The 22,969-nt window shown below is 34.1% G+C and overlaps 1 protein-coding gene across 6 annotated transcripts in view; it reads right to left on the reverse strand.

Moving 5' to 3' along the window:
• CDC42BPA (CDC42 binding protein kinase alpha) overlaps nucleotides 1–22,969 on the reverse strand; it is a 300,642-nt gene that overhangs the window by 45,771 nt on the left and 231,902 nt on the right. For 4 of the 6 annotated variants that reach the window (XM_068985895.1, XM_068985894.1, XM_068985892.1 and 1 more), the window contains 4 exons: nucleotides 21,867–21,972; nucleotides 21,298–21,446; nucleotides 19,684–19,775; nucleotides 17,360–17,436 (listed from right to left, as the gene is read on the reverse strand). In XM_068985895.1, coding sequence (XP_068841996.1) covers nucleotides 17,360–17,436; nucleotides 19,684–19,775; nucleotides 21,298–21,446; nucleotides 21,867–21,972 — 424 coding nt within the window. Of the gene's footprint in view, nucleotides 1–5,620; nucleotides 5,660–16,249; nucleotides 16,298–17,359; nucleotides 17,437–19,683; nucleotides 19,776–21,297; nucleotides 21,447–21,866; nucleotides 21,973–22,969 lie in introns of all 6 variants that reach the window. The other 2 variants (XM_068985890.1, XM_068985893.1) reach the window with 2 other exon arrangements.

Below are 22,969 nucleotides of genomic sequence, written 5' to 3' on the forward strand. Positions count from 1 at the left end.
CTGACCTGTCACACAGAAGCCTTTAGCTCACAGCTTAAAAGACATAAAATCAGAAGTTCCTATATGAAGGATAATGCTGTTTAAAAAAGGTGATAAAGAGAATTCAGAAATGATTTGGTTCTATTCAGATTGAAATAGATTTTAAAATAAGACAGTGAGTTAAGACCATAAAAATTTTCAGGGAGAAGAAAATTTAATATAGCTAATATAGTGGCTTTGTTCCTCTGGGTCCAATTACTTTAAAAATCTTCAAAAATGAGAAAGGTAAGAGACTGCTGCTTCTAATAGTACTGGCTGAAACTTTAAAGCAGGCCTGCACTTTGTGCCATAGGGACACAAGCTGACAGAATTTGGACACACTGTTTTATATACTTTCTTGTGCTAAAATTGGGATATACCACTTTAAGCCATATGTGTTCTAATGAGAGGTTCACATCATGACAATTGTCAAATCTAAAAATCAAGTTGGTAGCTAAAATATTTACTAACATACTTTATGACCCTATGAAAATGTGACATTATGACAGTTTAATATTGGCAAAGGAAAAAAAACATCATCACAGCTTAATCCATAATTACATAAATCAGTGACTCTTAAGGAATGATTGAGGCTTTAAGCACATACCTCTTGGCCCTTCCGAAGAATTACTGTCATTTATAAATCTTTTTCTCCTAACACATTTTTGCTCATCAATAAAATGAAAAAACAACAGAAATGAAAACAGATTTTAAAATTATTTTCCTAGTTGAAAGAGATCAAAACTGGTTATTCAGGAGTGGAAAACATTAAAATTTTAAAAATAACTCATCCTAAATAGAGTAAAATAGAATAATGAAAATTTCCACACTAACTTTTTGGAGCTTTATGCTGTTAGAGTAAAAATAAATTCCAGAGATTAAACAAAATCAAGTTAATTTTGTTTAACAAAATTCAAAGTAAGAAATACCGAAATAATATTTTGAAATGGCATTAACTGACCAAATTGAAGAGGTGAACTATGCCATTTACAATGATACTGTGATTTAACAAAAAACATGCATATATAAGTGAAGTTTAAAAATTACCACTTTATTTTCCAAGTGTGTTTCTCATAAAAACAAGGACACAAAAGTTTGGTAAAGATGAATAAACTCACGGCAAAAAATATCGAACTTAAAAAAAAAATCAAACTTAAAATATCAAAATATCAAACTTAAAAAAAAATTTCCCATGTCTTTTAAAAGACTAATAAAAGCTAATAGCTAATTAGATTAATAGGTTTTAATATTTTCTTTCCTTTCTGGATTACTACCAGTGTAAACAACATCTCAAAAGAGGTTACCATTAACAAGAAAAATACAATACTGCCTACATATTCCCTTCAGCAAAATGTTAACCCCAACACAACTATGCTTTTAAGATGTTATTAATTTTATCTATAATTACATGCTACCAATGCCTTTATAATTAATGGCTGATTCTAGCTACTAAAAGCAATTAATTTTACTAAACTTTCAGAATACTCAATGATTATATGCCAGGATTTACAGATAGCCCAAAACTAATTTTAATAATTAAATGGCAATGATTTAGGTATAATATGACAGCAAAGCAATTGATTAATAGCATTTAGCTACTTTTACCTTTGAAACAAATATAATTAATATTATATTAAAACTAATGAAGTTAAAAATTCTTTGTGCTATAAAAATAATTATAGCATTAAATGTAAGCAACGACTTAATAATGCAGGACAAGCTAATAAATATGATATACCAAAATATCATAGCAGAGATATCTTAAATTGATAATTGAGTTTATGATTATAGAAAGAATGATAAAAGGGGGAAATAATAAGGAACAATAAATAGCTTATATTAACTGGACAATATATTGTGATATAATCCAAAGGAAGATCTTGGAAACAGATCTTAACTGAATGGTATAAGCAATCTTGGTTCGATCCCTGGGTCGGGAAGATCCCTTGGAGAAGGGCATGGTAACCCACTCCAGTATTCTTGCCTGGAGATTTTCATGCACCGAGGAGTCTGGTAGGCTATAGTCCATGGGGTCGCAAAGAGTTGGACACGACTGAGCAACTAACACACTAACAATAATAAGCAATTCACTCAATATTTTATAAGCTGTGATCTACTGTGAAACCTCTATGTAAAAGCAATTCTATTTTTTGATTAACTGATTCTTTTTTCCAAGTAAACATACTTTAAGGAGTTATTCTGATGAATAAGTATTAGAAATATTTACTATACTTTAATGTCACTTTTACTTAATGCTCTACTGCTTGAAAAAAAAAGCAGAAAAGCCTAATATCAGCATATTATTCACAATGCATAACAAAGTCATGTAAAAAGTCCATAATGTTTCCTGAATTTATTAGGACTTCTCTGATGAATAACCCACAAAATGTGTTTTTAGAACAGTATGGTGAAATAGAAAATTTTTTCTGCTTTGGCTAAGATCTGATTTTTAGATGACCCACTATTCCAGATTTTCTCAAATTATGCAATATGGCCTCCTTATAAATAATAAAAAGATAAAAAATGACTTTCTTGAATATGTATTAATGGGTCTTTTCTACTCCAAAAATAATTATAGATTTGAACGAGTAGCAAAACATTCACAGAAGAAACCTAGTTTTAAAAGAAAAAGATACCAAGACTTGATATGAATTTGGTAAGAGATTTAAAAATAGCTTGCATCTAATACATTGTTTTGTATTGGTAAATATAAGACTCAAAGTTAACAGAAAAAAAATCCAAATTTTCATCAATTTTCTTTATCCTGTAGCTTGAAGTATTTTAGAAGCAAAGAGGAAAGTAACCCAGTTTTTACTATTCAGAAATGTGTTATAACCTCAAACTTTCAGTGAAATAGTTATTTCTTTTAATTGTGCTTATGATTTAAAGGGCTTCCCTGGTGGCTCAGCTGGTAAAACCGTCTGCTTGCAATGTGGGAGACTGGGTTCAATCCCTGGGTCAGGAAGATCCCCTGGAGAAGGAAATGGCAACTCACTCCAGTACTCTTGCCTGGAAAATTTCATGGACAGAGGAGCCTGATGGGCTATATAGTCCATGGGGTCGCAAAGAGTCGGACACGACTGAGCAACTTCACTTTCACTTTATGATTTAAACACCAGTATTGCATGTCATTTAGACAACAGTAAATACATTTTATCATTCTATCATTCTAAAAGAAATAATAAATTACTGAAGGTTATGACCTGTAAATGTAATCTTACTAGTTACAAATGATGTAACTTGTTTCTCTTTATGAAAATTTCTCCTTAAATTATTTTCAGCTTATTCATCTGAATATCTACTCTGGAGAATTTAGACATGTTCTAAGAAAACACAGAATAAAGTCCAGTCATATGTTGGCTATTTAGTCTCTGCTTTAATTTCTAAAGGAATAATCCAAAAGATACTCAGTGTTTCTCACTATTAATGAAAACATTATAAAACTTTTCATAATCATCTGTATTCAGACATTAATAATAATATTAATAACAAATCTTTTAAATACTATGATTAATTAAACTAAACCACATAAAAAGTACATAAATACCTAGGTTATAAATGAGGCTTTAGAGCACATGGGAAATAAAAATATATACCTCACTTATATAACATTTCAGTCACTTAAAGAATTTTAAATTTATGAAAATGTTATGTATTTCTTATCTAAAAACACAGTATGTAACATAAAATCTGTATGCCACAGTTAGATTCAAGGTCACTGTTAGAAATGGTAACTATTTGTGTCCTACTGTTTTCATGGATGTTTCCAGGGACTATTAAGGTTACTCATTATTCTATGTTTCTATTTAACTGTCAAATAATTGGTAACTCTTTAATCATCTCCCTCATAGACATTACCTGACTTCTTATCTGTCAAATATTCAATAAGGAAAAATTAAAGGAAGCTGGAAAGGAAATTACCAAGCCTATCACATCTGCATTTTAAATAACCATATGCAATTATAAGCCAATAGGCTCTAGTAAAGTGTGACTTAATTATATCCTAAAATATAAACTAAATAGCAGGGGCCTTATAACAGCTATTTCCCTCAAAATTTTTTCCTTAAAGATTCACAAAAATATTCTGTGTGGTCAGAGATCTACAAGGCAAGAAACATTAGTAATGATAAATTTAATCAGAAAAACAAAATCTCTCTGAAGGGATAACCTTATTCAAAACCAAACAGTTAATAAAGCAGTCAATCCACAGACTAATTATTTGAACCAAATATAACTCAGCACACACATTTTGGTCTTTCCTTCTAATTAACATATATTCAGATTGGATAAATCCAAATACCCAAATATAAAAATAATCAATAAGTCAGTTAACCAGCAATCTTTTCATCAACTTCTTTAATTAATGAGATATCAGTTGAAGTCGCAGTTCTACTTGCCATACCACTGGGTCTGAACTGCTTATTCATTATTAAACAGTAGCTTGAAAACATACGCTATGCTAGGGTTAATCATGTTTATTTTACAATCAACTGTCCATCACACCTGAAGACAAGAGCACAGGAAGCAGTGGGCCTCTCCACAAGCAGTGGTCTGCCTGTGGGCCCACTGCTTCCCATGCCCTCCATAAACCAGGTAATTCCCTTTAGAACTTTCCCAGTCCAAAATATGGATTGAAGGTGCTGATCAACACCAAAAATCAGGAAGCCGACAAGAGAAAGTTTGAAATTTGTATCATAGATTTTCCTTTTGAATGTTGTTATTTACATTGCCTATGAAAACCAGAGCAAACTGTGTCAGCTATCTTTTCAACTAGTGAGTCTGAAAGTGTGTATATTGGTGTTGGGGCGGAGGCTGGTTTAGAAAAATTTAAGACCTTTTCACAAACAGACTCCCCATTCGGGACATATCAGAACCTTATAGCATAGAGATAGTGGCTTGCCCCTTTCAGGTTGAGAAACACTGGATTGGGTTTAGTACAGGAAGATGGTTATAGCTTGGAATCAGTACATATATAAAGAAAGCTATCAATGTTTTTTTCAATCTCAGAAATATCTTAGAATGTAAATGATTATCAACATCACTGCCTCAAATCTCTAAATACAAGGTATTTGGGAATATAGCTTTGAACTATGCTAAAAAAGCTATCAAAGATTTCTCCAGAATTGATTTATAAAAATTATAATCAGTCAGATCCATACCTTCTACCAAATCTTTTTTGAATTTTGCATAATGTGAATTATCAAGCTTTCTTTGTACATAATTAAAATCTCTATGAATCTCTACATAACTGCTTACATTGGATTATTTAGAAACTCATTTACTTTATATGTGGCCAATTTAGGGAGCATACTTTAGGATCACTTTTTCACCCAATCAAAATAAACAAGATACCTTACAATTTTAGTATTTTGGTTATAGAAATTTATATGAACATTCCTAAAGCTTTGCGGCCAAAGCCAAAAAACAACAAAAAAAGAAAATACAGAAAAGCAGAGTAGCAATAGCAACAGCAGCAGCACAAAGCATGCAATAAATGTAATACACCACAAAAACATTAGCATGTACTGCAACCACAGGCAAAAAGGATAAAAGAGAGGGTAGAGGGCATCGGGATGGGCACACAAGTGCAGTAGTCTCTTACACGTCTGCCTTTGCTAGCTGGAGTACAGGATGGAGAGCGCTTCAACAAAGAAAGGAGAATACTACGTTACAAATATTTACACACAAGACTCTCAATGACTAATACTGTATTAACAGACAAAGTATATAAACATACATATAAAGACATAGTTCTGATAGGTTGAAAGTACAGGCATTTTCAGAAAAAAACTGGAAGACAGGCAAGTAAAGAAAGTTGTTCAGGCTCCATCTAAGAGTGGTAATCAAGTTTTCACTGGACCTTGCACAGTCACCCACCAAATAATGATCCATCAAGTTATGGCCAATCTCTTTTCTGGAAAGGTTGGTGGTGGCAACTTGAAATAAGAGTACAAAAAAGATCTGAATAACTCTGATTTAGTGCTAGTAAGCATTTAAACAAAACATTTAATTAACTAAGTTTTGCTTCAGACATTTACTACCAAATTCTTACTCTTTTCAATGGTAAGTGCTAAATTAGGCCTTTAGAATTACTGATGTTGAATTAACACAAAAAGCTACTCCAACAATACTGTCCACCCTGACTAGACATTAGGCTTAATCAAAAGAAGGACCTTTGCCTTTCTGACATTAAAGAATTAAGTAATTCAGAAAAGGTAAAGAATTAAGTAATTCAGAAAAGGTAACAATAAGTAGATAATTACATAGAGATATTTTTAAAGTTTTTGAAATTTGTGATGCTCAAGCAATAGAGCTTCCAAATATGTATCAATCGACTCATTTTTCTATAATCAATTCAACCTGATGTTTATTGAGGGTTTATAGTAATCCAGGCACTTGATAGAGAGCACTGCAGTTCACAGACTGGTGGGGGAGCATCACACCACCAACAATGTGACGAATGCTGTAATAAGGGCATGGACAAAGCTTTTTGGGAACCTGGAGGGGCATGTACAAGATTTTTATGGGTACCTAGAGGAGTGAATTTATAAACTGAGTCTACAGGAGTTACAGAAGATTTAAGAGAACACCTCAAGGATAAGAAACATCATTCAAGATTATCAGTTTTACTTGTACAATAACTGGCAGCTTGGTAAACAGGAATTCTTATTTCTTTCTGTAGGAAATTGGAACGGTAGGCGACAAACACCGTAACCCAAGAGTTAACAGCAAACTAGGATTAGAAAGTCTACAGATTTCTAAACAGGTTCTTCTTAGTCCAGACAGCCTTCCATTGTAGTAGAAGCTAAAGTCTCAGGTTCAAACCAAGTTATATTCCTTCAGTTACTAATAGGAAGCACCTGTCTCCCTCCATACTCCCCAAAACCAAACAATCAAACATTAATAACTCAACCACCAGCCCCTTCTCTAGCAAACATTTAATCTCTCCTCTCTCTTCCTTAACAATGATAATAGCTAACATCCATCACATGTAAAATATATACAGGTACTTTTCAAAGAACTTTACATACATTAACTTTCCAAATCCTCATGGAAGAATTAATATAAGGTGTTACAATTTCCATTTTAAATATGAAGAAAACAGATTAACTTGCAACAGGTCAAAAAACTGGTAAGTGGCAGTGGCAGGATTCAAACCTTCATAAGTCAGACTTCGCAAAATGGTATACAATCACTGCCTCTACTTCTGAGCCTCTCAATCGCTTCTCCATACAGTACAATCTGGCTTCTGCTTTGACTGCTCTAATGAAATACTGTGAAGATTAGGGTCTCCTGTTTGTCTGATGGTACCAGACATCTTGGCTGTACCTGAGGCTGCTAACCATTCCCTCTTAAAACTGGACTCCCTTAGTTTTTGTGATGCAGCACTTTCCTGAGTCATCCCCTGTGACCACTGCTCCTCCTCTTACGTGGAGTCCTATTCCTCTACCCTTCTCAATGTGAGAGATCCTGGGTTTGTGTTCTCATTCATCACTTTTCTTTCGCTACTAAGTTGGTGCAAAAGTAATTGCAGTTTTGCATTGCTGAACTTTGCCATTTGATATTGAAATATATTCTTATAAATGTTGTTATGCTATATACCATTTTAAAGCACATTTCTGGCTTTATTTTCTTTTACTAATGACTTATTATATGCTGTTTATTTTGTATTTATTTTAGACTACAGAAATGACATTAGACAAAAAGTACACACGAGTGATTTTTTTTTTTATTTGAGTTCAAAATGGGCTGTAAAGCAGTGGAGACAACTCGCAACATCAACAACACATTTGGCCTAAGAACTGCTAATGAACATACAGTGCAGGAGTGCTTCAAGAAGTTTTGCAAAGGAGACGAGAGCCTTGAAGATGAGGAGTGTAGTGACCAACCACTGAAGTTGACAATGATCAACTGAGAGCCGTCATCAAAGCTGATCCTCTTACAAATACCCAAGAAGTTGCCTAAGCACTCAACACCAACCATTCTATGGTCATTCGGCATTTTGAAAATGCTCTACAAATGGGTGCCTCATGGGCTGACCAAAAATAGAGAAACTGTCATTTTATTCTACACAACACCAATGAACCATTTCTCAATCGAATTGTGATGTGTGATGAAAAGTGGATTTTATGTGAAACCAGCAATGACCAGCTCAGTGGTTGGACCAAGAAGAAGTTCCAAAGCACTTCCCAAAGCCAAACTTGCACCCAACTGATCCACTACAGCTTTCTGAATCCTGGCAAAACCATTACATCTGAGAAGTAGGCTCGGCAACTTGATGAGATGCACTGAAAACTGCAATGCCTGCAGCCAGGACTGGTCAACAGAATGGGCCCAATTCTTCCCCATGACAATGCCTGACAGCACATTGCACAACCAACACTCCAAAAGTTGAGCAAATTGGGCTACAAACTTTTGCCTCATCTCCCACATTCACCTGACATCTTGCCAACCGACTACCACTTCTTCAAGCATCTCGACAATTTTTTGTAGGGAAAATGCTTCCACCACCAGCAGGAGGCAAAAAATGCTTCCTGAGAGTTCAGTCAACCCTGAACCATGGATTTTTATCCTACAGGAATAAAAACTTATTTCTCATTGGTAAAAATGTGTTGATTGTAATGGTTGCTATTTTGATTAATAAAGATGGGTTTGAATCTAGTTACAATGAATTAAAATTCACAGTCCAAAACCACAATTACTTTTGTACCAACCGAATACAATCTCTCACTGGCAGATCTCAATCTAGTTTCAACTATGTTGATCATTCCCAAATTTGTACTGCCAGTTCCTGTTCACTCCTTTTCCTTAAGCTGCTGACTCATCTAGAAAACTATCTGTCAAACATTTCCACATGCCTGTCCCTCAGGCACCTCAAATTTAACTTGTCCAAAAGGAAGCTGCTCACCTTTCTCCTCTGTTAAGACTTTTAATAATTATTGCATATGGGACTGATTAAATATAAGCTCCTTAATATCTCCTTTCTACTCCCATGATATGCAGTCTGTATCTTTTATTATTGTACTTCTTCCATGGTGTTATAATTATTTAGATGTCTTTTCCATCAGATCAGATCCTTAAGGGCAGGAAATACTGTATTACGCTTAGCATAAAACTTATAAACTTAAAAATTCTTAATAAATATTGAATAAATCCTTCTGAAATTATATGATATTTAACCTAAATATTTCTTATGGCATTCACCATTTTCTACTTCGCATAGTACAGAACAGTGTATTTATTTTTTCTAATAATAAGATGAGTATTTGAGGTCTACTTCTATGTCTGATTTATCTTAGTATCTACCACTGTGCACAGCTGAGTACCACACATGTAAAAAGTGCTAAAATATTTAACATAGAGAAACCCTTTACATATTGGCTATACATATCCTGAAAGTCCAGATTATGTTAAAATCATGAGAAAGAACATGGAATAGCTCAAATTATATTACCACTATATGCAAAACAAGTCAAAATGTCTCCTAAAACTATCTTTGCATATGAAGGACAAGAGGTTTTCCAAGCTAATAGTGATACTAAATCACCATTGTAATCATGTTCTTCCCCAAGTGATTATGTAGAAATCAGACCATTTTTACATTTTCAATAGAAAAGGGCAAGTTACACTTCTCCTGAAGGTACAATTAGAGGAAAACACACACACTCTTAAACCTCTTGAATATTCCCATACATACCATGGTTTTCTATAAACATTGAAATTGGGTCTCATAGCAAGCACTGGAAACCAATACATTTTCTTAAGTGTGCAGTCATATACCATTTTATATCTAGATCTATAAATTGCCACCGGAACTTCAAGGCTGATTATGGGAGTAAGCATGATAAGCAGAAACGAAAAGAAGTAATCTGTCTTATGGACACAGAGTTTGGCTAATAGACTCTAAGGTTTCAGTTAATGTATTTCAGAGGTCTTATTTAATAAAAAAAAAAAAAAAAAACCAAAGAGATAAAAGACTACGTAGTCATGACTGTTTCCCTCTAGTTACCCAAATATATTATTGATATAATATATGATATATAATACATAATATAACATGCTGCCTAAAATAGAGAAGATTACATGTGACAATCTTCTGAAATGTGAGAATTTCAAGTCAGGTTGGACTTAATATGTGGAAGTTTTAAAAAAACAAGAATTAAAGGAGGAAATTATAGAAATTTTGTTATTTTTTAGAAGGATCTAGGCCTAGCTTCAATCATAGGATTAAAAACTCTTTACAATGCATGTTTCAGAATTTCAGCTTTCATTGACTCTCATGTGTGATCAACTTTTCCCAGAATCAGTTAAGGCATGCTGGCAAGTTGCAGATTTCTATGGCTGCTTAATGACAGAATATGAGAGAAGCTGAGGGGAGAACAATGTTAAAAAGCAAAACATACATGAAGGAACCTACTAAGGAGTCAGGACTGAAATTAAATATTTTGGGACACCTTAATAAACTTTTATAGGAGGCCAAAACCAAGAGTAGAACTCAGCTTGCCAATACTTTCAGGCTACTCTTCTCTTAATATGCCAGAATGCAAGAAAAGAACACATTAGGAGTACTAGACAATTGGACTAAATGTTTGATCTTTATTCCTTTATGTCTGACCTTTTTATTCTAGAGCATTAATTCCTTGATTAACTCTCTTCCTCAGTATACTAGAGTAAGACAACCTCCAAAGAACAAGATGCTACATTCTCATTTGCCAGATAAGTGGGCAATTTCCACATCTGTGAACTTCGCCTAAATGAACAGAGAGTAGACTTGTAATTTAATAAAACTCAAAATTTACCTGGCATATACTTAATATATGACAATATGTTTATCAAATATAAATAGCAACTAATTCATTTATATAACTGTACTTAGTACTCCTTTAATAAAGTCAAGTATTTTGGGGGTTCACTTGAAAAGGAGAAAATGGGTTGAACAGAACGGGAAGTTTCTATAAGCTTAGTCTGAAATGATTCCCTCCTCTGCTACCATGGGAACAAAGGGAACAGAAGGGGGGAAAATTCGAGCTGGTAAGCTCCACTGCTCCTGACCTGTAACCTAGAGATGAGGCTGGACCTGATATGTGGTATCTCAGGCAGTCTACGATTGGGCAAGTGGGGCTGAGAGGAAAGATGAGGGTAAAAGAGGAAATCATTTCCACAGCAGAAGGGATCCTGGTGTCTGTTTGTCTGCTGTCGTACTGGCTCATATGGGAATACCTTACCGAAGAGACTACTTATTAAAATGGCTTCAGTTTCTTTCAGAATTAACTCACCTCCCTTTTATCTGCCCTAAAGAATGCCATACATAATCCATTTATCAACACTTCCCTATTACTCCTAAGACTGAGAATCCTAGTCACTGTCACTAATGGGGGGGAAATAGATGGGGAAACAATGTTAGACTTTATTTTTTGGGGCTCCAAAATCACTGCAGATGGTGATTGCAGCCATGAAATTAAAAGACACTTACTCCTTGGAAGGAAAGTTATGACCAACTTAGACAGCATATTCAAAAGCAGAGACATTACTTTGCCAACAAAGGTCCATCTAGTCAAGGCTATGGTTTTTCTAGTGGTCATGTACGGATGTGAGAGTTGGACTGTGAAGAAAGCTGAGCGCTGAAGAATTGATGCTTTTGAACTGTGGTGTTGGAGAAGACTCTTGAGAGTCCCTTGGACTGCAAGGAGATCCAACCAGTCCATCCTAAAGGAGATCAGTCCTGGGTGTTCATTGGACGGACTGATGCTAAAGCTAAAACTCTAATACTTTGGCTGCCTCATGTGAAGAGTTGACTCATCGGAAAAGACTCTGATCCTGCGAGGGATTGCGGGCAGGAGGAGAACGGGACGACAGAGGATAAGATGGTTGAACGGCATCACCGACTTGATGCACATGGGTTTGGGTGAACTCCGGGAGTTGGTGATGGACAGGGAGGCCTGGCGTGCTGCGATTCATGGAGTCACAAAGAGTCGGACACAACTGGGTGACTGAACTGAACTGAACATATCTATTGGGCTTCCCAGATGGCTCAGTGGAACCTTCTTACACTGTTGGTGGGAATGCAAACTAGTACAGCCACTATGGAGAACAGTGTGGAGATTCCTTAAAAAACCGGAAATAGAACTGCCATATGACCCAGCAATCCCACTGCTGGGCATACACACCGAGGAAACCAGAACTGAAAGAGACATGTGTACTCCAGTGTTCATCGCAGCACTATAACCCCTTTATCAACACTTCCCTATTACTCATAAGACTGAGTATCCTAGTCACTGTCACTAATAGAGGGGAAATAGATGGGGAAACAGTGTGGTATATAACGACTAAAATCACTGGGCTGTTATAGTGTTGATATAGTGCTTACAATAGCTAGGACATGGAAGCAACCTAGATTTCCATTGGCAGATGAATGGATAAGAAATGGAATATTACTCAGCTATTAAAAAGAATGCATTGGAATCAGTTCTAATGGGGTGGATGAAACTAGAACCTGTTATACAGAGTGAAGTAAGTCAGAAAGAAAAACACCAATACAGTATATTAATGCATATATATGGAATTTAGAAAGATGGTAACGATAACTCTGTATGCGAGATAGCAAAAGAGACACAGATGTAAAGAAGAGACTTCTGGACTCTGTGGGAGAGGGCAAGGGTGGGATGGTTTGAGAGAATACCACTGAAACATGTATACTACCACATGTGAAACTGATCGCCAATCCAGGTTCAATGCAAGAGACAGGGTTCTCAGGGCCAGTGCACTGGGATGACCCTGAGGGATGGGATGGGGAGGGAGGTGAGAGGGGGGTTCAGGATGGGGAACACATGTACACCCATGGCTGATTCATGTCAATGTATAGCAAAAACCACTACAATACTGTAAAGTAATCAGTCTTCAATTAAAAGAAAAAAAAAAAAAGAATCAGCCTATAATGCAGGAGACGCAGGTTTGATCCTTGAATCAGGAAGATCCCCTGGAAAAGGAAAATGACAACCCACACCAGTATTCTTGCCTGGGAAATCCCGTAGGTAGAGGAGCCTGGCAGGCCACAGTCCATGGAGTCACAAAGAGTCAGACACGACCTAGCAACTCAACAACAACAACAACATACCTATCTACTAGCGAGAGTGCTGTGGTATATAATGACTAAAATCACTGGAAAGATTCTCTAGGGTTCTTTTCTCCTTTAAAAGTCTGTTATTCTACATGTAGAAAAGTCCAAATGCCTAAGCTCCTTTGAGTTACAGAAGTAGAGTATGGAGAATGTATTCTGCTTTGTCTGAATCAGAGGGAAGGAAGACTGGTGTTACAAATGCTCTTTTTCTTCTGTTAAGAGCTGTCTAAACAGTGTAACTTAAAAGGTAAGCAACTTGTTCCAAATGTCGTCCAAGACTGCCAGAAATTCTAGTATTCATCTAAATTTTGGATAACAGACAAAACATACTGAGAAAAAACTAGAGATAGGAAAGTGATTAGGTATACTATTTTGTGTAAAATGATTATAGTGTTAACAGGCTTGTGTGTGTGTCAGGGTGTGAAGGATAAAGTCAGAAGGTAATTTTGGAGGAGGGGAGGCACCGCTAGTAAAGCACTGAAAAGTTGGAGGGCAGCATGAGGGTGCTAGGTTACTAGGAGAAGGTCCATGATGTGTGGACACAGAAGAAAACTGCACTTGGATAATTTTGCTTAAAACCCTCCTATACCTACGAATTCCAGCTGTAATTCAATTTTAGGTCTTCAGCACAACATTTTTCTTTTCTATAGCAATGAGACAGAATACAGAAAAGAATGAGCAGAGGATGTTACCTATGGGCTAGTTAATAGGGTCTACTTAGTAACAGAGGCCAGTCACATATTATAAACAAGATGCACAACAGCCTAACTAGTTTGGGCACACAGAACAATCAAGATTTATTTTCATCCTTAAGAATCCAAGTGTTTAAGAGTAATAAGGAAGTCAAGGAACCTGAGCTTTAAATCTTAATACTAAATACCTTCGATGCTGAACCTAAGCATGCCAAAGATTGAATACCATTATTCTATTATGACGTTAAAGATGAAATGGATGATAACGATGGGAAGGGCAGTCATAGTTACAAACTATGAGGAGAAATAAGAGGTTTATGCCATAAAATATGAATTAAGAATACAAAATATTTTTTTAAATGGCAGCTTACGGATAGTCTTCACCCTGACACGAAAAATCATTTCCAATAGTAATGCGATTCAATAGGAGGAAAGTATAGTGATTCATATTGGTGGTGACTGGAAGGCTGAGTGGTAAAGAGATTAGAAAGTACTCAAGTGAAACTGAAATTGTGAACAAGAAAGGAAGCTAAAGAGAACACAGCAATGGAGGGGAACTGGCCTATTAAGAGTAATGAAATAATAACCAATATCATTGAGGGCATTAAATACATTGTCACTTTTTTTCAAACAAGCTTATGAGATTAGTACTATTATCCCTGTTTATCCAATAAGCAAACCAATGCATAGAAAGGTTAGATATCTTGCTCCAAATTATATACCAAGAAAGTGGCAGCGACAGGATTTGAATCAACTTAAGTGCTTCAGCAATAGATGGAAAGGAAAGTGCTTAGGAAGCAAATGAGAGAAAAACCATGCCCTTAAAGAGCTGGAGCCTGAATCAAAAAGACTCAGCAGTCTTTGTGAACTTAGCTCCTGCTTACTTTATAATAGGAGTTCCTTTGTAATGCTTTACAATTTAGATCTGAATTGAACTGAATTGAATCGATGAATCCATGCTGAGTAATTGTGGGGGAAGGATAAGAAAGGATATTCCTGGAGCATTAGTGAAAGTGGGAAACTTAGACACTACAGCGGGGTGGGGGTGGCAGACAGGATATGAGAGCAGAGATGAGACCGCAGTGGGCTGAAGTGTGCTTTTGTTGAGAGGAGCCAATCTATTTATCCAAATACATACTACTCCTGTGCTTCACATTCCGAGATTTTGGTGAGAGAAAAACGGATGTAGAAGAGTTTGTTAGAAAGAAAAATGAAAATGGTGTTCTAGGAGAAAGAGCAATTAAAATATTTGTTCAGATTTTCTTTCCATTCTTTTTAAGGTGAATGTTACGTATATGGAAATACCATACTGAATATTTTAGTAAAATATACATCAGATTATAACATCAAAATTTGTTATATATCAAGAAAGTTCTCTTTTTAATCACACTTTAAAAAACCATAACTAGCATAATTATGTATCTCAAGAATAGTAAAACACTTTCCATTTAGAATGAAAAGGTGCACATTTTGTTATAAATATTTCAAGAAATTAAAAAAGAAACACTCAAAAATATAGATCAGGATTTTTGTTTAGTAAAAAATTATTCTTACTACTCTTTTCAATGTAAGAATTATATTTAACAAAACACAAAAAATAAAACATTAAAAGAGTTTCCCCTGATTTAAAAAAGTTATATGCACTGCATTTGCATCTGAACCCATTTTATTTCCTAATTTCTGGAAAGACAGAATGCTCAATAGGAAAATACAATGCTTTACAACAAGAATTACTGTGCCATTTAAAGCAGAATAGAGAATGTATATGTCAGGTATTTCTGTAAGAGAACAACAGACATTAGGAACTTCTCAATTATTAAATCTATAGAATTAATTTAGGAGAGAAAATGATAATGCAGTCAATTTACAGTGCATATGGTAACTAAAATCAATTTTCACATTAGAAGAGAAATTCTGTCAGCATTAAAAATTGATTTGCACTCAACTATTGTGTTATGTATGATAAACTCTATTGAAAGAGTTAATAAAACGTCACTTTTTATTATACCACCAGAGGCTTACTTTTAACTAACATATAAACCAAGTAGCAAACTGCTGGAAAGAAAAGGGAAATGTGAAATAGAAACTGCCTTGAAACACAAAAATGAGCAATTATTTATATCTATATAGCTATATAGTGACAATAATCAAATAAGCATTCCAGTCTTTAGAACTGTTGCAAAGAATGGAACTACAGAGATTCTCTGATGGCCAATGCATTTTTTTAAAGTACATTTTTATTTTATTATACTTAATAATGATAACTCTTCTTTGTATTTAAGGTAAGAAAGAAGCACATTTGGCTCACAAATTATCAAGTGTGATATTTCTAAAACTGACTGCATTACTAGGTCAATTCTTCATATCAATTCACTGATCTCTTTTACTGAAGGATGCATTTGTTTGAAAATCAAAGACTTACGTCATCCAAAAAATCAATCAGTGAAGATGAGGAAGAAGAAAAGGAATCCTATTTAACGAATACAGCAATAAAAAAATAGAAAATATGGATGAAGCAATATAATAAGAACAAATAATAAATCAAAAATTTTGTAGAACAATTGAAAGGCAAATGACATTAATTCAAATAAATAAATGAGAAAAGCAGTCATTGTTTCTCAAGAAACTTAGAAATTCATTAACTATGTTTTAAAGAGTGATTCTTTTTACCTTTCCCAAAAGAATGAAATACAATTCATATACTGTGCTCAAGGTGTAATAAATTGAAGCTCATGGCAAATCATTATTAATTAAATTAAATGGAAGCACTTTAAAAGGTAGCAACTAAAGGTAAACAACAGAATCTCTGCCTTCTAACTGTTCCCGCTAAAATGTAAGGTTCCTGAGGGGCAGGACTTTGTTGATTTTGTCACTATTGTATCTCCAGCACTACAACAGTGCCTTGCTCAGATATGTACAATTATCTGTTGATTAAGATATAATTACTAGCAATTTTTTTCTGAGATAAAAAGTTCAACCATAAGCTTTTTTCTAGCAAAGAATTTAAGTGCCAAAGAATGGCAGAGTCACACAGTCACTATTTCATTATTCTGGCGTGTGCCAAATAAACTCTATATGCAACACTTCTAACATAAAGCATTCCTTTGGTACACTTCTAAAAACCCGTATTGGTTTGGAATTGGAACCAGCATTGCCCTATGTGAGCTCTGGCATTTTCACTTGCTTTTTCATTGTGGCTCTTTGCTTTGGAGGAAAAAAAAATTAAAATTATTTAAAGTTAGGATCTGTTCTGAACTTACTGTTCCTCAGGGAAAGAGATGAAATTTCTTTTAAATCTTACAATGACTCTCTTATTTAGATCTTAGATTTCTCTTAAATACAAGAAAAGTTTACAATTAAAGTTTCCATAATATTGCAGGACATATATTTCTTTCATAATACATTTTTGTTTACATAAGATTCTAGGTCCTCTTATAGGGGATGCAATAAAAGTTTTATTGCAAATAAACTTTAAATCACAAAGTAAATTTTAAATCAACCACAGGGGATATCTGAAAGGTTTAATACTTACTTCAAATTGATCCAGAGCATCGGTAGGCGTATTCAAAAATGCCAAGAAAGAATGCTGTGAGTCTTGGTGCTCTATACCTAGAAGACAGCAGCAACTTTTCTTAAAACTAGAACAATTAACACTAATTTTCATGGATGACCTTTCCTGTCTGAGTCTATTAAAAAGCTGCTTGCAAACTACCATATTTTAAAACCAATTAACATTATTAACTTCACATATTAAAAAAACTAAATTACATTAGTGTTTCTTGTACTATCACTCAATAGTTAAAACTACATCAATCTCTAGGAAATATTTGTTTCTTGACTTACTTGAGTTCTTGAATTTTTTTTCCTGTACAGTACACCATAAAAAGCACATTAAATCTTTTGGTAGACTTGGGAAATTTTTAAAAAATAGGACTCTGGTTAGGTCTGATTTTTCTAAGGTAATTTAGCACCAAACAAGGTTTCCTATCTGAAATACTTTCATCAAATATATAGTATACATCAATATAAATAACCTTTTATTTAAAAAATGCAGTGATAAATCAAACTTATTAAATTATGAATAAACTTTTGCTCAGGCTTCAATCTGATTTCATTTACTGTTTTATTGACAAATTGTATGACAAAAGTTTGTCTGAGAAAAACTAGGGCTGGAGAATGACAACTCCAAACCTGAGCTTTTCTCAGACAAATTAAAAAAAAATTGATGCATATCTTTTGGCTATGGTATTAACCCTAACTGCATAATTTCCAAAATAATTCTTAATCATATACATATAATGATAAATACTAGGGAGGAAAAAGGAGAAATACCAGTATACACTTCTGATGTCCATATCATTAGGACTAAACTGACCCACTAAATTAGTATCAATTTATGTGCTTTTTTGAATTATTCTCTAATAATAACCCATGGTTGCTGAACACGGCAGTGCAGAAATTTGTTCCATCAATAAATATTTGCTGAGAGGCTTTTTGCCAAGCCCTGTCTAGATACTGGAGATACAATAGTAAAGAAAGAGACAAACAAAATCCTTGCCCTCATTATATAAATATTACATCATATTATTTAAATAGGATATTATTTTATAACAGTGAAATTTTATTATTCTACAATGTTCAAAATTCAAATAAAAGCCATAGGCTAACATGCAATGTAATAAATTTAATTTCTTCTTTTGCAAATTTAGATCTATTATAAAATGATGCAATCAGTGCCCACTGGTTAAGTCATACTCCCCACTGCTCTCTTTTCTATATAAATTGCTTTTTGGGCCACAGGTCCTCCATGTCATGTATACTTTTTCCTCTACTTGCTAAACAATTCAGCTCCCTCCATTCTTCACACGTGAAAATTAAGCTTCTCATTTTAGCATGCTGCCTGGTGCTCCTAATCTGAGTTCCTAATTCACTTTTTCTGGATTCCTTCCTTTCTCATTCATAACAAAAATTTATTGAACATCTACTACTTTTAATGGCTTTTTTCCTGTTAACTCCTTCGTGTGATTACTCTCTTTCCTCCAGTTTTAAAAGCAGGTGGAGAGACCCAACCTTTGTCACTCTGTGTCATAGGACTGGGAAATAGAGGGCAGCACATAAGTACAACTTAGAGCCAATTAATTAGGTCAGTATTCAGCCAGGAATACTGTCAGGAAAATGAATTTCTAATAACTGTATATAAGAGATCCTTTCATTAAGAAAATAACATTCTGAATTTTTAAAAATTAAATCTTCATATTCTTAAAGCCCACATGAAGGAAAGAAAATTGAAGTTCATGTAATAAAGCTACCAAGCACTCTGAGTTATTTTCTACATTAATTATAACGTGCTCAAGTAATATTTTCAAGAAAATGGGAATAAACTCTGAGAAATCCCACAGGGCAAGCAATTTGAGTGTCAAACGTGGAAGAAGACATCAAAATGTCAAAATAATTATTTGTCATTGAATTGCCTTGCTAATATTGGATTAATCTAGTTATTTCTACATTACTTCTTCAACTACCCTGAAAGCGAATCCTCCACAACATTTGAGAATAGTATAAAGTATATGAAAAGAACAATGTTTCCAATCACAAAAATATTGTTCAAGATATAGTCCATGGCCCTGAAAAACAGTTGAATATATGGCAAAATGAGTTTTCTCTTATGAAATCTTTAACAATGTGTATCAGGTAAAACAAAATAACTCAGAGACTTTATCTATCAAATATGTGCATGTGTGTACCATATATTCAAGCATGTGAACAATTCTTCTGCCTACACATTAAGCTGATTCTTTTATAATAAAATGTATTCATAACATTACATCCTGATGGATGCAAAACACATTCCCATACCCTTTTCAGATCTAAGCTCTTCAGTGTCCTTTATCAGTTGTTCGATTTCTGATAGTAGTTCCAAGTTCTTCTTCTCTGAATCTTTTAGTTTACTTAAATAAGGGAACAAAAGGAAAAATGTCATTATTTATATTGTTTGTCAATGAGCCATCATGTATGCAGTTACTTGGTTTAAATGTCAGTCATGATGATGTAGGGAACTGAAATCCACTGCAGGAAGGACAAATCCAGCCTGTCATCTACTCTTGTGCAAAGAAAGATTTACTGGAACACACTTGGGCTCATTCATTTATATGCTGTCTGTGGCTGCTTTCATACTCAACAGCACAGCTGAGTAGATGGAAACTATGTGGCCTATAAACCCTAAAGTATTTATTATCTTGCCTTTTATTGAAAAAGTTGCTAGCCATGAGCTAAATTATTAAATTAAAAAAATGTATAAAATCAAACATTAACTTTAGAATTCTGTTAAATTTCTTTCATAGAGAACCATAAGACTAAGTTTATAATTTTCAGTTTGACTTGTATTCCTGATTTATAAACACTTGTGTAAGTTTATGTCCTAAGCTTAAGAAGAAAAGATCTTACTAACTCCAAATTACAATACAGAGAATGACATTTAGTAGTTCTTCATGTTGGGCTCAATTCATATTCTCCAGAAAAAGTTGTTTTCCATTTTCAGTGTCACATTAGCACATTTGAGTAAAGCATATTTAATTTGTAATTGACTTATAATAAGAATTTATAATTCAATTGAGGAATTTATAATTCAATCAAAGATACATGGCATCTCTGATATAATTAAAAACATTAATGACTACAGTTTAAGGACTAAGGCTTCATACCACTAAAAATAATTTATGGGCCTCTATTTCCTTTTGTGACTCAATGACCTTGCAACCTTAAGTATTCTGAGCACTGAATGGATTTTTCTATTTGTATTTTGATTTGTGACATGAACTTTCCACTGTTCCTCCGTATCACCTACACTGACTTATTCTTAAACCAATCCAACTATGATTTTCCTTTTATCATTTATTCAGAGTATTATTTGGTCTACTGCTGTGATAATTGTGGAGGGAATGTATTCATTAGCTAACTATCTTGAAGAGTGTGGAGGATATACTTTTTTTAAAAGTAGTAAGAAAAAATTATAATTTAAATATTTTATACCACTGTGAAATTCATCATCACTAGAACATTCATTTATAAAAAATCTATGGTAGAGGCCAGAAATTACAGATGACTATATTTTATTCTGACTCTATGCTATATTTTTATACTAATGTAATATTCTTGACCAAGAGATAATTATGAATTTAATACTATAAAATTTGAAAATGAACTAAAGTTTACAAAAAAGGGAAAAGTAAATAATAGAATATTAATACTATTAATTCCACTTTAAGAACAAGTCAGATAGAAATAGAGCTGTATTAAAGTCCCATTACTGCATAAAGGCCTAAAAGAATCAATTCATTTTCAAACACTCACAGTTTTTTTGGGGTCATCATTAAAAAAAAAAGTGATAGGTAGGAAACTAAATATGTAATTTCTCTCCAGATACTTTTGGATCAAATCAGAAATCACTCTAGTGGGACTATAGAGTCTTACCATTCTGTTATGATGTTAGACGCTTTAACTTTATTCAGCTCTTCTTGGATGGCCTGTTTGGCTCTTATTTCTGCATCCAGAGCTGACTGTAACTCCAGTCTGGCTGACATATCCAGTTTTGCAAAACGTCGCATTTTCCAGGGCATATCCTATGAGACAACATGACTGTGCTTTTAGTTCAATTCTATTTTTACATTTAAGTTCAGTAATATAAGTGAATTCTGAAAGTACTTAAAATAACTATCTTGCCCTAATTATAGAATAAAAGAGATATATTTATTACTTGTGAAAATACATTTTCATTAAATTCAGAAATAACTGTAGACTCATTATAAATACATTCATTTTTTATGGTTATTACCATTAATGGTTAGCCATACAAATGACAGCTAAGCAACTATGTATTATAATTTCTTGAACTGGAGGAACTTGGAATGATTTCTTATGAAAAACTTTCCAGTAGGCAAAAACTAGAAAAACTGATATAATTACTCAGATTCACTACAGTGTTTTCTGAGCTTTACCCCCAACTAATATAGTAAGCCTGTTGGCTAAATGGTAGCGCTTACTGTTGCTCGGGTACCCAAGCTGGAGTTTCTTAAAGCTTCCAATTCTTCAGTCATTTTAGAAGCTAAGGCTTGAAGATACCCTCGTGCATCCTTTTCATCACTGACCCTAGAATATATACAAATAAAGACAGAGATCAAGTAGCAAAGTAAAACAGAAAACTTCAGTGAGAAGTATATTATTTTAAAGCATCATTAAGAAATAAGTGAAAAGTGACAGAAATTTAAAGATGTTCTTAATATCATTTTTTAAAGGTCTACCACAGTACTACTATCTGTCAACAAGGAGGAAATGCTTTACTGAACTGTTTGGGAGTCAGCACATATGTCAGTAGTGATTAAGAACTTGATTCTTGAGTTAAGTAGACCTAGGTTAAATTTGTAGCTCACTGCTTATCAGTTGTATGACTTTCCATAAGTCATTTACCACCTCTAACTCTCTGCTATCTCAGTTAGAAGATGGGATAATAATTATACCACCTACCTCAAGGACTATTATGATAACTAAATGAGAATACATGTGAATTTTCAGCCTAATGCCTAGAACAGGAGTGTGTTCTCAGTCGCTCAGTCGTGTCTGACTCTTTGCAACCCCATGGATTGTAGCCTGCCAGGCTTCTCTGTCCGTGGAATTTTCTAGGCAAGAATACTGCAACAGGTTGCCATTTCCAACTCCAGGGGATCTTCCTGATTCAGGGATCGAACCTGTGTCTCCTGCATCTCCTGCGTTGGTGGGTGGATTCTTTACCACTGTGCCACCTGGGAAGCCCGCCTAGAACATACTGTTTTATCACTACAAACTATTACTGCACATGAATGAAAATTAATGAATGAGGAGTGTTTCAAATAATATGAGTGAATTTAAACAAAAATAAATGTCTCATTACTGAAATCCTTTCCTGATTATTAAAACATTTTCCTGGTTATTTTATACTAGTCTTCTCTCTCTTCTATTAATACTATACACACTCACCGTTATCTTTCTTTTCCACTCAAAACAAACTCTACCTCACTGACCTTATTTACTAGAAATTAAATTCCTAAATTCATATTTCTAATCTTAACCTATAAGTCATCTTTTTTCTAAAGCATACTGGAAATCTCCA

This window comes from Capricornis sumatraensis, chromosome 14 (genome assembly GCF_032405125.1).
Source record: "Capricornis sumatraensis isolate serow.1 chromosome 14, serow.2, whole genome shotgun sequence".
Taxonomy (NCBI): domain Eukaryota; kingdom Metazoa; phylum Chordata; class Mammalia; order Artiodactyla; family Bovidae; genus Capricornis; species Capricornis sumatraensis.